Consider the following 16,699-nt stretch of genomic DNA (forward strand, 5'->3'; position numbering starts at 1 on the left):
CTAGAAAGTCGACAATTGCACACAACCACCGAACTGTTTGAGTTAAACGTATGGCGTAAGGATAGAAAACACGCTGAATTTCAATAAATCTATATTTTCCACATATAATTATGCAACTGTATTGGTAATAACCATATGAATATGTGTGTGTGTTGCTTGTGCTGCTAAACTTAAGAATTTCACTTAGAATGGAATAATATGAACACAATTTCTGAAAAATCGTGCTATTATTATATCTTGCAAAACCTTTTTAAGTTATATTTTCTTCACAATAACAAGTATCTATACGAAACTCTTTACATTAAGTTTAGGTTTTATTACACTTTTCTCTCTCTGTCTTATAAAAAGAGTTAAATATTTTTTACCGTATTACACATATAATTTAATTCATGGTTAATAATCGTCAATAGTTCATAGGTAGACTTAAGTCTATCGGCAAAATTGATTTTGTTCGTTGTTTTTTGAATTTCGCGCAAAAGCTACAAGCTACAAGCTATTTGCATTAGCCATCCCTCATTTCGTAGTGTAAAACTCAAGGGAAGGCAGCAGATCGTCACCACCCACTGCCAACACTTGGGCTACTTTTTTACTAACGAATAGTGAGATTGACTGTACCATTATAAAGCCCACACGGCTGAAAGGGCGAGCATGTTTGGATTTGAAGCCGCGACCTTCAGCTTACGAGTCGAACGCCTTAATACACCTGGCCATGCGGGGCCAATTGACTTTGTAAAAAAAAATTCTGAGAATTTCCATTTTTAGGTAAATTCACTCAAATCTTCCACCGTTTAAATTTCTTCATGAATATTATTTGCAGTAAATATTTTCTTCGGTAATTTAATTTATTTTCAATCTAGGCCTCTAGGTGATCTCACATTGAAAAACTTCCACGTGTTCAACTGGGGAAGGGAACAACATTTTTTTCTCCAAAAGTCTTTCTATGTGATTTGCTTATGCTCTCTCTCAAAGTCTGTATTTTCCTACGTCTTCTACTCTTAAAAGTTCAACGTTCCATTAACTCTAGTTATATCAAAACATGCATTTGAGAATTGGGGATTGTGCCTTCGGTAGAAGACAACATCATAAGAAAGTTTTTCCCAACAATTACTTTTAGCCTGAAACCGAACATTAGTACATTAAGGTTTGTTCTTTCCCAACATTGATTTTAATCACTTGCTTTTGGTGTACCAGAGAATTAACTTCTTCTGACTTCTCCTTAAAAATATTTTTTTTTATTCTCAAATATTTCCTGGTTACGTTTCTGTTTTCCTTGTCTGCTTTTGTTACTGACATGTTCGACAAAGCCTTTCAAAGTCTACTCGTTGGTGGTATATATTTTTAGACCATTCAATAACCTTAGAATCAGTTCCATTATATTTGATTTCCAAAATTTCCGATCTAGTTCGTAAGGTTTCAATTTTAGTACTTACAGTTTCAAATTTTTAAAGTTTCCGGGTGTTCTTTTCTTCCATAAGAAACGCATCGCTTAGAGAATTTTGAAATGTATAATGAAAGGTTTGGATATTCTTGAAAATGTTCTTTTCATACAGCACTACTAAAATTCTCAGTTCTAAGACTCTGCCACAATATTCGTTCATTTCACTTTCTTTAAATCTAATAAATTTTAAGATAGCCTCTAGAATGTTTTTCACTAACGTGGAATGACGAACTTAAAAGCTTCATGAGGCTTCACCTACGAGATGAATGTTTTCGAATAGTTGGTTTAGTACAGTTTAATATTAGAATGCATTCCAAAATATTTCAACTCTTATGTTTTATAAAACACACATTTAAAGATTGTAAGTGAAATGCAAAAGAATAATTACTAAAATATTTTTAAAGTAAAATTTATTCTTTTTATAACATCGTTAAAACCAAATCAAATACGAAAAACGTTGTTCCAGTTTATTAATTTACAACATAAAACGTTTATTAATTAAGATAAAACAGTTTCTGGGTTTCGTAGTAACTAGGTGAGAGCAGTTTATGGATTTTGTACTAACTAGGATGGAGCAGTTTTCGTATTTCGTACCAATTAGGAGGAAACAGTTTCTGAATCTTGTACTGGCTAAAAGAGAGGAGTAGCTGGATTTTGTACTAACTAGGAGGAATCAGTAACTGAATTTCATTCTAAGTAATAGGCGTTAGGCCCACAGAGGACTTGTGGTATTAAGTTAGCGGTTTCTGCAACATAAGTTTTTTCAGATGGTAAAATTAAAAAGATCTGTCTATCCATTATGAGAACCAAAACTCAGTTTTTAGCATTTTAAGCCCGCAGTCTTACTACTAATTCACGGGGAAGAGACAACACTTACATAAAAAAAATAATCTTTAGTAGTATCTTTAGTCGGCCGACCCAGTGTCAGAGGCATAATTAAAATTACTGAACATTTAAGTAACTTACTTAGCATCAACTTGAAGCCTTTTATAACACAAGTTAGTAACGACATTAAGGGTTTGGTTTTACTATTTACCAAAATATGTCGAACCAATTCATGATTTAGCTAATTGTCATATGCAGCTTAATCGTAAGCACTAAACACATTTTGAAGCTATCGAGTTTCATTTTCATAATATAACGAGTGGTGTTTATGTTAGAGCTAATAACGAGATTGTCTTTGATTTCTTACATTTTTTAAAATGTTTTCAAAGCAGAAATATATCATCAGCCCTGTGCAACTACTAGAGCCGTTGATGTTGTTGTTTTGAATTAAGCACAAAGCTACACAATGGGCTACTTGTGCTCTGCTCACCACGGGTATCGAAATCCGGTTTTTAGCGTTGTAAGACTGCAGACATACCGCTGAGCCACTGGGGGACAAAGTCGTTGAACTTAACCCAAAAAGGCAAACAAAGAATTCCTTAGAAACTCAGTGTTTGCCTAATTTGACAGTACCTGTGCACTTATTAAATGTATTTATTCGTGATTGCTTTGTTATTTAGAATAATCGTTTTACAAAATTAATGTGTTTTTTTTTAATCACTAAATTGAACGAATGAAACAATAAATTTCAATGCAGTGAGCTTTCATTACAGTTTCATGTGCTCTTTTAAATATAAAACTAAATCAAGAAATTCTTAATACTATTTACTATAAATTAATTAAAAAATATAGTTATTTCTTTATATATATTTAAGCAGGTATAGAGGTGTATTTAAGTATTCTCAGAAGCCAATTTTAACGTGTGATTTCAAAATACCCTTATTCAGAGATTATACTTACTAATATAGGATTCAAAAATAAAGATGAAATTAAAGTAGCTTTTGCCCAGTTGCCATCATCTAAAGGAAACAATTACTCGAGAATCTAAATGTTGTCTGACATGCACAAGTTGACGAAAACCCCAAAATCGTTTTTGTTTGTTTTTTCTAGAATTTCGCGCAAAGGTACACGAGAGTTATCTGCGCCAGACGTCCCTAATTTAGCAGTGTAAGACTAGAGGGAAGGCAGCTAGTCATCACCACCCACCGCCAACTCTTGGGCTACTCTTTACCAACGAATAGTGGGATTGAGCGTCACATTATACACCCTCACGGCTGTGAGGGCGAGCATGTTTAGCACGACGCGGGCGCGAACCCGCGACCCTCGGATTACGAGTCGCACGCCTTACGCGCTAGGATATGCCGGGCCGTGCATATTACTAAATATCAAAACAATCATGCCATTTTACTAAAATATATTTTTTCTTGTATTAAAACATTTTACTTAGTTTGTAGTTGTTATTGTTTTGAATTGAGCACAAAGCTACACAATGGGCTATCTGTTCTCTGCCCACCACGGGTATCGAAACCCGGTTTTTAGCGTTGTAAGTCCGCAGACATTCCGCTGAGAGTCTTCCGATGGTACAGCGGTAGGTTTACGGATTTAAAACGCTAAAATCAGGGGATCGATTCCTCTCTGTGGACTCAGCAGATAGTCCAATATTCGCTTTGCTACAAGACAAACACCTTCATACCACTGAGCCACTCGGGAAATCTTAATTTGTAACAAAATTATTTTCAACAAACAACTGTAATTTTTAGGACATGAAAGTGTAGGTATTTAAAATGAATGTTTTCTTCACATTTCAAAACGCAACATCTATCGAAATGTTTAGAAACTACTGATTGAATACATATAATTTTTCACTTAAATACAGAAAACTTTTCCCCTCCAGTTAGTTTTTTTTTTTATTCTCGTGAAAATTATTTTAATGAATTACAGAAACCTTTCTAATACATTTTTCCATTTTGATCTGCTGGATGTTTGTACAGATGTCTTAATAATGTTGTATACATTATTTGGGATAAATATTTAATTGTTTGATCAATTATGCATAAGAATTTAAAAATATACCGTGAACTGAATTAACTATATAATCCATCGACAGTAAACTTTTAATATTAGAATTAAAGTTTTAGACCCTGCGGTGAGAAAAATACAGATATCTCTTGATACAGCTTTGTAACCTTATAATTTTCTTGGATATCACGGATCAAGTGTGACTCATATTTCGAATAACCCCGTAGGAAACCAAGTATCAGTTCTGTGATAGTTATATATTTTACAAAGCGTCTTTATAGAATTGTTCGCTAGCCAACTTATTTAATATAGAAATACTCATATATAAACTTTTAATTTCATTTATCAGTATTGACGTAATTAAATCAAACTTACAACAGACCAGTAGAACTTACTAAATTTTAATCTTTGATTGTTTGTTTTTAATTCGCTGATAAAAGAGTAGCCCAAGAGTTGGCGGTGGGTGGTGATGACTAGCTGCCTTCCCTCTAGTCTTACACTGCTAAATTAGGGACGGCTAGCGCAGATAGCCCTCGAGTAGTTTTGCGCGAAATTCAAAACAAACAAACAAACAAACTCTTCGGATGGTATTTCAAAACTAGGTGCAGCTAGACCTGAATCCAAAGAATGTCTGATCGTTTGTGCACATAAAATGATGTCCAGGTTAAAAATTCCAATTTATTCTTCCAGTTATTTTTTTTATTCTATAGTTTTCTTGTGTCACAATTTTTCATAGTTCTACAGTAGGCTTTCTTTGAAAGCTCTTCCCTATATATATATTTTTTTCTTCTAAAACTTTATCTTTGTCTCTTTTTATCCCCAACTTTTCTCTTTCTATCGGCTAATGAATTTTTCTTCATAGTCTCTCTAATGCAGTTTTTGTTTATCATACTTTCTTATCTCTTCGTGTGTGTTTGTTTGTTGTTAAACTCAAAGTTACACAATGGACTATCTGTGTTCTGTCCACCAAGGTATTTAACCCAGTTTTAGCGTTATAAGTCTTCGGATTTACTGCTGAACTATTGGAGGGATTTTGATTTCAATACTCCAACCTTCTGGTATACTAATACAAGACATACATAAGGCAAAGTGGTTAAAGAAACTGAGTAAATTTTAACACATGTAACGTTTATTTTAGTTTATGATTAATATTTTAAAAATTTAATAAGCAGTTGGAGCAGTTAACGTTATGGATCGCGGATATAGCATTAAGGTAGGAACGCTTTATCCTTGTTCATTTTACAATAAAACAAAAACAGGTATAATGAAAATTGCACAACTCACTAGTTCTTTTTGTTTCATGTTGAATAACTCTACTGAATTTTCTGCATGAAGGAACTGCGCTCTTAGTTACTTTTAAAGACGTTATCTCTGAAGTGTAAGGTAAACTTGTTGTAAATATATTGCACTATTAAGCTTAATTAATTTTGGTTCTAATTGTTAAACCCATGCAGAAACTTCTGTAAAATAAAGTAATCAATGAGTCATGAAGCTCTATGATGTAAGTTTATTGTGTTGGTTGTTCATATAAAAATTATTAATAACCTACATTAAGGTTACTTTAATATTACAAATACTTCATTGTAGACAGTTTCGTTCGTAGTTTTATCACAGTAAACATTACAAATACTTCATTGTAGACAGTTTCGTTCGTAGTTTTATCACAGTAAATATATTATTATATATACATATAATGAGACCGACAGTAAATTTATTATTTTAATGACTTATTTTTACTAATTGTGTTTAACAGTTTTACGTTAAGCACAAAGCTACACAATGGGTTATCTGCCCTCTGCCCAATAGGGGTATCGAAACCCAGTAAGCCCGGACACATACCACTGTGTCACTGGAGGGACTTATTAATTATAAAACACTGTTTTTAACTTTATGGAATGAGAAGTATAATGGATTTTCTCAAATGTAGCAAGCAATTTACGAAATATGACAGATAGGTATACTACCTTTGTAAGCCTTACATCAACACTAACCGAGAGTGCTTGTTACGGAAGACAACCTTAGATAGCTTTCTTCTTTCTTACTGGTTTCTTTATGAGATCCGTAAATGCGTATCTTATTTCGCGGAAAGTGATAATTGATTCATTGCCTAATTAATGTTTTTGTATTATTAAATTCAGAACCAAAAGTTCACATAAAAAGTAGAAACGTGACCTTTTCAGGATCCTTATGTTCCTCTTGTTGGAGAAACTTTCTGACACAAAATGGTGCGTCTGACATTTTCCAGTCACAATACAAAGTATTACAGTAATCGGGCCGGCTCATTCCGAGAGATGGATACTAATACTCATGTGTACACGTACGCATGAAAACTGTTAGCTCATTTTTTTAAATTTCGCACAAAGCTACACGAGGGCTGTATGTGCTAACCGTCCCTAATTCAGCAATGTAAGATTAGAGGATACGCAGCTAGTCAGCACCACCAATCGCCAACTCTTGGGCTACACTTTTAGCAACGATTAGTGGAAACTAACCATCACATTATAATGCCTCCACAGCTGAAAGGGCTAGCATGTTTGTTTGATGTGACGGGGATTCGAACCCGCGACCTTTGGATTAGGAGTCGATTGCCTTAATCATCTGGCTATGCTGGCTTGCTTGTAAAGGAACGTACGTATAACAAGAAGCGTGAAAGTATTGCAACTTTTTATCTCTTTGTTAAGCGACAATGGTGAACAATGCATTGTTCGTGCTATATTCATTACAGGGATTGAACACCGAATTTTAACGTTGCAAGACCTTGATATTACCTCTGTGCCACTGAGAAGATGTAATTGTTAGTTTAAAAAGAAGAAGATAGATCAGATGACAAGAATTACATTTAAAATATGAAACATTAAAAATAAATATGTATGTTCTATATGTAAAAACGGCTCGTTAAATACGGCTATATTTACGTAAAATATTTTCTCAACCCAAACGAGCCATTTTTACATATACATTTCTCTACAAGTGGGTTTTCTCGACATCACTGATAAATGTATATGTTAGTTGTTTAAAAAAATAAGGTTTGACAGACTAGGAAGTGATTTGAGTCAGTATCCGTCATGTTCAACATTCTTCACAAAGTTTCTTTGGCTTCGTTTGCTGATTTGGAGTTTTGAGGCAGCGACATCCATCAAATTTTAATGACGAAGGAACCGAAATCGTTAGATCTGCTGAAACTATTACGTTTTAGGTGTAATAAATCACCATGTCATTAGCTCGACTAGAGTGTTGCAGAGAATACGTTATATCCTATGCGTGGAAGGATATATGTGTAATGATCCATCAAATCTGTTGGTGACAGCGATAATAATACTGGTTAGTGCTACATAAGACTGTGTAGCGTGGTTGTTTGACTTGTGGAAAGTATGTTGTAATTGGTTATGATATTTATATATATATATACTTTTATTTGAACATTTTAAACTAGAAATGTTATGCCTAATTTTATTCAGTTTAATTATTTCACTTAATGTGCACGAAAAACTGCTGTATAACTGAATTACTTAAGTTCGACGCAAGTGTTATAATAGATGAATAGAACCATAACTTGGCTACGAATCATCTTTGGAAACATTGCTAAGATATACTGTGTATCAACTAATGGCGTTTTATCGTTTTTAACTTGCATAAACTTAATTATGCGTGTGTGTGTATGTATAAATTTAATTACTTATGGAAGTTAAAAACGATAAATACAGCAGACAAAACTATACCTGAAATTATTAGCGATCGAAAACGTTCACTACTGACATGTATTGGTACGTAGCATCATGCACTGTAACGATATGGTACGGCTATAAAATTGTTTTATTATAACGTACCCTTGTCCGTATGTTATTTATTAAACCTGTGGTAAAGCAATCCAGTGAGGTCCAGCAGCTAAATTAATGAACACTGACATATATATATATATATATACACACACGTGTATGTACACTCAGGCTGAGTACCTTTAGTGCACGGATATTTCGCATCAGAAAGTAATGTTGCATACCCCTCCCAGAAGCGATGAATTTTCAGTGACATCACACTATCTACTAGAGATGTAACACTAATACTATCTACTAGAGACGTAACACTATCTAACAAACAGCAAAGAATGTCACGCTCTTGCAACACGACTTAATATCGGCTGTGTTTTTTACGGAAGTTGCCGATTTACATATGAAATATCGTTTTAATATAAAGTATTCAACCCTCTGTGTGTGTATATATATACTATGAGGATATATGTCAGACAGTTAGTAAATATTTTCAGTGATATTAGAATTTCATAATAAGTTTGAATTTGCGTCTGTTATTAATCTATAATAAAGTAAATGATTTGCGAATGAAATTAAGTAACATTCATCCGGATATAACAATTTATTATTTCCATTAAAATATAGCAATAAATACAGCTCACAATATTACTATACAAACAACGGTTTACAAAACTACAAACAAACTGGAGAAGCTCACCGACACAAAATAAAGTTGAGACACAGATTTCCAAAGATTTTATTTTGAATAACATTCTGTTTTCGAAAAAAGAGCGAAAGAAAAAGTAAGTAGGTCGAATTCATGTTAAACATTAGTTAACATGAGACTAACTAGAACAGTCTTATAATTTTAACGAAAATCAATGTTTTACAAGGTTGAAACGTTAATATTTGGCCTATCGAGGCTCTATATATATCTGTAAATTTTGTACAGAATTATATCTTTTGTTCACATGGTTTAAAAATATCAAACTTTCTTTTTAGTTTCTGATTTAATCAGCATAGAGGGTAACCAATGACTTTTGTCGTGTGTAGCACATAATATTCAATAATAGGCTTTAAATTTGTAGTGATTGTTAACTGAATTCAAAGCGAGAAATAACTCAGAACTTGGATTTTACAAAATATGTAAAATCTGATATGCATGTGTCTATTTCAGCCACAAGATGCACTAAATTTCTCAGTTTATATTTCACAAGCTCATCATATTATCGATCTACAAATTTTCTTGCGACAAATTAAATTTCCTGATAATATTTATTTGGAAGTTCTTTCAGGTAAAACCACCTACAAAAGACTTAACATTTACATTATAGGTAGATTATCGTATTTACTTACTTAGAACCGTATTTTTAAAGTTTTATTTAAAGTAGATATAGAGTGAAACTCTCCATTCCTTAAAAATACATTCGAGTAAGTTAGCCTCAGTCACACACAATAAATTTATATATTAATATTGGTAACAGAGTTGGTATATTTTACGTTAAAACTGTGTTCATTGCTTTCAGTGTCTGAGCTGTGAAAATCTTAAAGACTTTTTACATCAACATAATAAAGAGTTTCGTTATATTATTATTTTTGTTGTTTTGAATTTCGCGCAAAGCTACTCGAGGGCTATCTGCGCTAGCCGCCCTAATTTAGCAGTGTAAGACTAGAGGGAAGGCAGCTAGTCATCATTACCCACCGCCAACTCTTGGGCTACTCTTTTATCAACGAATAGTGGGATTGAATGTCACATTATAACGCCCCCACGGCTGAAAGGGCGAGTATGTTTGGTGCGACGGGGATTCGAACCCGCGACCCTCGTTATATTAATTGTCTCATAGTGTCATAACTTCAACAAGCGATTACTTGTCTTACCAATGAAATACTTGAATTTCGATACTATCTCCATGCTTGGTTTTGGAACAAAAATTAAAATGGAATACACTGTAACTACTTCTTTAAAAGTATATCAAAAATAACTCGTCTTTTTTTCCTTTCTGCTTGCACAATGAACTGATGTTTGTCAACAGTTTATTGCAATGGTCTGATGTTGTCATATTTTGACAAATGCGAGCAATTCTTTAATATTAAACGATATTTGTCATGAGTCAGAGAAGACTTTGAAGTGCTTTTATTACTGCTGTGTCATTTCAGGTCAACTCTATTATACTGATGTCACATCTTTGATATAAATCTTTATATTTATTTAAATAAATTCTGTAATATTCACCTCATGTTTCTTACAGCTCTATTCCGTCATGCCGATTTTAGAACACAATTTTTTTAACTCAAAGAAGTAGCGTAGGTTGTTCTCAGAAATACATTTTTAGTACCTTTAAATCACTGACATATGCAGGAAATATATGTCGTCAAATTTATTTTTTTAGATAATTATTTTGCTAAACACTTAAAAGTAACACGCCCAAATACACCATAATCATTAGGTGAATATTTTGGAGTTCCAGCTAGACCTGATTCAGGTTAATTGAGCTTCCTAATTTTAACAGGTAAATGGAAGATCGTCATTTTAAATTATATTACGAGTGTTTAGGACTAAAACATAACGCTTTGAAAATTTCGACTCTATAATTAATCATATCAGCGGAAACGCTATTCCTATGGAATAAAAAGTCCTATGTTATACAATCACAACTGAAATAATATAGATATAAATCAATTAGTTCACATCATGGGGGTCAAATGTAATTACTATGTTAGTCACATAATGTACAATATACAACTTTAAATGATGGACATAGCACATATTAAAGTATGTACAACGCTAAAGTTTATTCATATTCAACACACGTTGAAATGTAACGCAGCTTAGAGTAAAACTATATTTAAAATATAACTCAAAATAATATAAAACATAAAATTCGAATAGTTAAAAAAATACAAATGAAATGACGTAAACAATATGTAAGTCAAATAATATATAAATGCTGTCCAAATGATATTCACCATACATCAACTGGATACCGAACTTAAGATTCAAATCATATACAACATAAAAGAAAACTTATTTTCAACGTAGAAGTCAAGTGATACTAAATATTAGACAAAACTCTCTGAGCACTGTTAGGCTCTGAAACATGCAAGATGAAACACGCAACTCTTTACAAAACATATATTATAAAATAATGAAATCATATGTATCAGCATTGTAATGTTGTATATAACACAAGACTCAAATAATATACACAATATAAGCGAGGTATAAATCATATAAATAAAACAATATACAACGTAAAACTCAAATATTAGAGAACTAATATAGATAAATAATATATAGAAATGCATATAAAACACGAAAATGAAATATATTGAAGTCATAAGTAAAATGAAACACAATTAGATGTTAAAACTTACAAAAAATTACGTACAATATAACAGTAAATGGGCAGTAAAAACTGTTTTATTACTGGAAAACTTTGGAAAACACGAGTTAAGAAAATATATCAACATTTCAGATTAATAACCATCAATAAGACCTCTACGTCACAACCTTTTATCTGTGCAATGCTATAACTGGCATTATTTTTTTTCATCCAAACTAATTTTTACAAATAGTGACCTGTGTTAAGTGTTTAGCCTTTTTATAATAGATTTTATTTTACTACTTTATTAAACCTCATTGTTTAGATATTACCAGCTTAAATAAACTGATGTGAAAACAAAACCAAAACCAAAGTTAAGGGTAATAGGAGCGTAGTTTAAACGAAAGAAGTATTTTAACAGTGCAGGTTAAAACACTAATTTACACCAATTTTTATTGAACGTACAAATTTGGGATAGTAAAAAATAATGTGATTTAAATTAGTATTAGTTGAGTGTTATTTTGATATAATTTTCCATCTATTAGTCCAACAAGCTTATAAAACTTGGTAGGCTTATAAACTATTAAACTTATTGTTTCACTAAAGTATGTAGTTCAACTAACACTTAACTAGATCAATGACTTCTAATACTGAGCGAAAGACTTTGTGAGAAGCGGTGTATAAAGTGTAGTTGGAATGCTGTTATATGCATTCTTATTACTGGAAGTCCGTAAATCGGTCCAGTTTATTCCGTTCGTTAAGTGTTGTGTTTACTCATCTAGAAGGGAAAAAAAAAACTTGATACACACACACACACACATATAACAAATACTACAACTCTTAACATTATATATATATATATCGATACTCTATATAAAACGTTCATAGTTACGCCTGACACTGATAGCATATGGTGATATCGATTTACAAATTTCAACATTTTTACGCAATTAGACTCAAAGCGAATTCTTTGAATACCCCAGTAGCTATACAACACAGCCACATTCTCACTAACAACTTAACCGGCACGTGCTCGTTTAGCTCGAAATCTTAGAATAAAACAAACTAGACATCAAACTAACACAGTTACTACCTTGTTTACATAAATGTTTATATCATTTCACTAATACGTTTCAAGAAAATGAGACACTTGTTGATTTTAAAAAATGCTACTGTGAGAAGCCAGATAAAAAGACAAATGTAAGCCTGGCTGAAAACAACTAAAAAATCTAGATTTACCACAACAGTGCCAGATTCTGGATCTTACAAGCATTTTTTTTTTCAAGACACTATTCTTGGCCATTTTCTTCATCATTTGTTACAGATATTCAAATTTCCATAACACATCATTTAAAATAAGGAATAGGTAAATAACATATTGTCTTGAGAACAATATAAAACAGTTACAGCCAACAAACATATAACACAATTTATTTGAAAAGTGTTTTTTAAGTATTCTACGACAGGGCTTTAAAACATAGAATAAGGTTTTTAAAAACTTTATATGGTATTCTTAATCATTCATACTATGAAATGTAAACACTATAATTTCTTTAGGAAAACAAATGCACAAAAAAGTAAACTTCACAAATTTCCCGATATTGTTGCTCAACTGAATTCAGGGCAATTTGTTTCTTTAGTTTTCGAGACCCAGAGTGACGCATTATTTTTGGTTGTAGTTTCATATGATAGTGTTTATATCAGACTCGAATATATTGTTCAAATGCAGGAATCATTTGGTTCACTTGATGTTTTTAACTGGGAATGTGTTAAAACTAAGTCGTACTCCTAGCCTTGAGATGTTCTTTCAGAGTAGAATTCCCAGTCTTGAAGCATTTATTTCATTGTTACAACACAGAGCTATTGTTGTGGCACTCCTAGAATTGTGTTGTTATAATAGAGCATGTTTCTCAATCTTGAAGCACAGCAGGAAGTTGAAACAATAAAATATTATCAATTTTTTTATATTAGTTAGAGTAACAAGTATTTTTGAACTCATTGGTATTGTTTAGTATATAAATGAATTTCCAGTCCTTATATTTTTATTGTTGTTTTTTTACACACGGGAACTTCAAGTACTACCGCTAGGCTTAAGGTCCACAAGTATTTTTTTCACCTCCATATGTTATAACTCAACATTTCTATTCGTCACAATCGTACTGTTGGTGCTACAAATGATATAAAGTAAAAACTAGAAACTAAAGTCGTTCCAAAATAACATTCTCATATTTTGCTCCTTATTTCACGATCCTTCATGAAAAATCAGTAGTTTGTTAGTTTTGCCTCAAGTTATACAATAGGCTATCTATCTTTAGTATTTAGGGTTGTAAGTTCGCAACCTTACCTTACAACTCACCCATAAAATGCACAATTATAAGTTTATATTGTCTTTTTTTCAACAGTTTGTTTTCTCAATAGAAACTGGTGAATAATGTAGCACTAAGCTTTGATGTATTTCGCAGCAAGAGCTAATAGACTAAATAGTATTGTCATTGTTTGACTTTTGAGTCTATGCACAACAACAGTGTCACCAATTTATGAGAAATATGGTATTGGTAGTGTTGATAACTCCAATTGTTTTTGAACTGTTAAAAAAGTACACGTAAACTATTCAGGGTAATATTGTAACTTTTTAGTCATACCACTACGTAATTGACTTAAAAGCTTTGTATTTCTTGACGTTTGGGTAAACGGAGCTCGTACATTTATCAAAAGGAAGCGTATAATTTCCTGCATGGTGATATTGTTGATTTAGGTTAATGGAAGTCACTTCTCAAGAAAACCATAACATTTTCTGAGTGCTTAGCAAAATTAAAAAAAAAGACTGTTGCTATGAGCAACCACGTATTAATCATTTTATGGTTTCAAGGATGTGCAATATTTTTAATGTTTATTAGAGTTTTCAATAAACCCTGAAAGGTCTTCCATGTCCAGTTTAAAAATGTTTTGTGAAGACATCGTCCAACCAAAAAAATTAAAAAGTTAGAAAAAAAATCAGAAAAGAAGGACATTACGTCACTCTGTATAATACATTTATTAATCAGGGCAAAGGTGCATTTTTCGTAAATATCCTGTAGTTGAATAACTAAATATATAATGCCTTGAAGTGATTACTCTCATGTTGAACAACACATTGAAGTAATAATAAATAATTACTGGGATGTTGTGAACACTGATGTTCCAACATTACTCAGTAAGGATTTCATATATACATGAAACCAATCCACAGACTTTCTTTACCCAGAGAATGAAGAGATGTTAGAGTGAATTTCTACATGATTTCAAGTAAATCGACCATAAACAATGCTTTTGATCAATCTGTATAATGAAAAGGATTCATCTTCACGTAGTTTCTACGCGCAGAAAACGAATATATATTTATTGATCAATAATAGACAACATGAATACTGAATGATATCATGACATGTCATAATGAAACAAGTATAGGAAACAGAACATGATGCAACCAGATGTTACAATCAATGAGAAACCTGGATGTTATCAAGCTGCTGGATGATCTTAACATCTCTTCACCAATTCCTACAGAATGATATGAACATGCTGGCTGTAATCCATAGCTGAAGCTGACATCGAAGCAAATGAAAGAGCGCTTTATTGTACGGCGTATTAAGCAGCCTTTTATGCTGATGAAATCGGTTTTCTCGAGCCGTTGTCGCTTAATGAAAAATGAATCGATACTTCATATTGATAACGTTTAGATGATCCACGATGCTGTTAACATTTGTGGATAGATCAGAGTCATACAGTGACATAAGACAAGTGATGTAACTCAACAGCATCATGAATCAGACGATCTCGTGTTTAAGGTGCGAGTGGCGAAGCACGAAATTTACTAGACGGCAACTTATGACAACATGAAGCAGCAGTAACAGTAATGATAATACTGGATGGAAAACATGTATGTTACAATCTATAGAATGGAACACTGACGTATCTTCTTTCTTACAGACTGTAGTTTTCTGATAAACAACTAGTCCGAAAATCGCGTACCGAAGATACCTTGACCCTTTACTAGGTTATGGACCTAATATTCATGGCTCTCGGCTGGACTATCTCTCCGGATGGACTGCAGGCTGCTGAAGTGGTAAATGATGTAAATGTATAAGTAGATCCTGTACGGATGGTTCCATTTCTTGAAACAGAACTCTTCATCGTCATCTTCAGGCGTTTGCTACGTTTTCTTAGTAAGCAAAGACAGCGCCCCCTGCAGGATCGCTCAAAAGATCTGATCATTCGGCGACGGAATTTGGTGGACATGAAGCAATAAACAATCGGGTTGAGACAGCTGTGAACAACAGGTAGTAGAAAGAAGACAACTCGAGCTGTATAAATCCAGTGATTGAAGTTTTCCACGCCGTAGGTAATACAGATCTCTAGGACTAAACGTGGGCCCCAACATATCAGGAACAGAAATACCACGAGAATCAACATCTTGATAACCTAGTTGTAAGAAGACAGTAAAATTAGAAGTTAATACGTCACTTAACAGTAAAAATAAGATATAGTACTTAAACCTTTTGTTTGTTTGTTAATTATTGGGCATAAAGCTATAAAATGGGCTATCTGTGGTGGGCACAGCACAGATATCGAAACCTAGATTTTAGCATTAGAAGCCTTCAGGCTTATTGCTGTGCCTATGGGGGCAATAAATAAGTTGTTAAAAACGACGCTTGCGAAGTAGACGTAAGTAAATGCGGGTGTGATTGAAGCTTGTTGACTTAGAAGACGCTACAAGTTCAACGAGTCCTCCCCTAGTGACATAGCGGTATGTCTGCGGACTTACACCGTTAGAAACCGAGTTTCGACACCCGTGCTGAGCAGAGCACAAATAGCCTCCTGTGTAGCTTTGTGTTTAACTACAATCAAAGAAACAAACACTAGGAGAGGGAATGAAATTCCCTGAGGTAGAGAGCTGGTAGCTAACTTTGTGGACGGCAGTGTTTACTTACTAAATAAGATCGAAATCCAGGTTAATCGATACGAAGGAAAATATGACACGTAAGAAATTATATAGGTGAGCTGATGAGTAGAGAGTATGTTTAGTGGGAAATAAAGTAGACAAAGATTCGTGGGTGAGTGGATGAATTGATCAGTGAGAAAGCAGATAGAAAAATTGTAATACAACACGGAATTAAGTAGATAATAATAATACGTAAAGGTAAGGATTGCTGCTAAGTTCAGAAAAAGTGACAGTTCAGTGGATGAACATGTAGAATGTTTGGTAAGAATGAAGCACGGTATTTAAACGGAGAACGTTTTATACGTAAAATATCTTGATTGATGATCTGATTAACTCTATAATGTTTGGTAGGAAAGAAGATTGA

General features: G+C 33.0%; 1 protein-coding gene across 1 annotated transcript in view; it reads right to left on the reverse strand.

The window, feature by feature from the left end:
• Positions 1–11,397: 11,397 nt before the first annotated feature.
• LOC143223996 (galanin receptor 2a-like) overlaps positions 11,398–16,699 on the reverse strand; it is a 35,134-nt gene continuing 29,832 nt past the window's right edge. The window contains exon 5 of the mRNA XM_076452462.1: positions 11,398–15,815. Within this exon, the coding sequence (XP_076308577.1) occupies positions 15,387–15,815 (429 nt within the window). The 3' untranslated portion in view covers positions 11,398–15,386. The remainder of the gene's footprint in view (positions 15,816–16,699) is intronic.

Source organism: Tachypleus tridentatus, chromosome 8 (assembly GCF_004210375.1).
Source record: "Tachypleus tridentatus isolate NWPU-2018 chromosome 8, ASM421037v1, whole genome shotgun sequence".
Classification (NCBI taxonomy): Eukaryota; Metazoa; Arthropoda; class Merostomata; order Xiphosura; family Limulidae; genus Tachypleus; species Tachypleus tridentatus.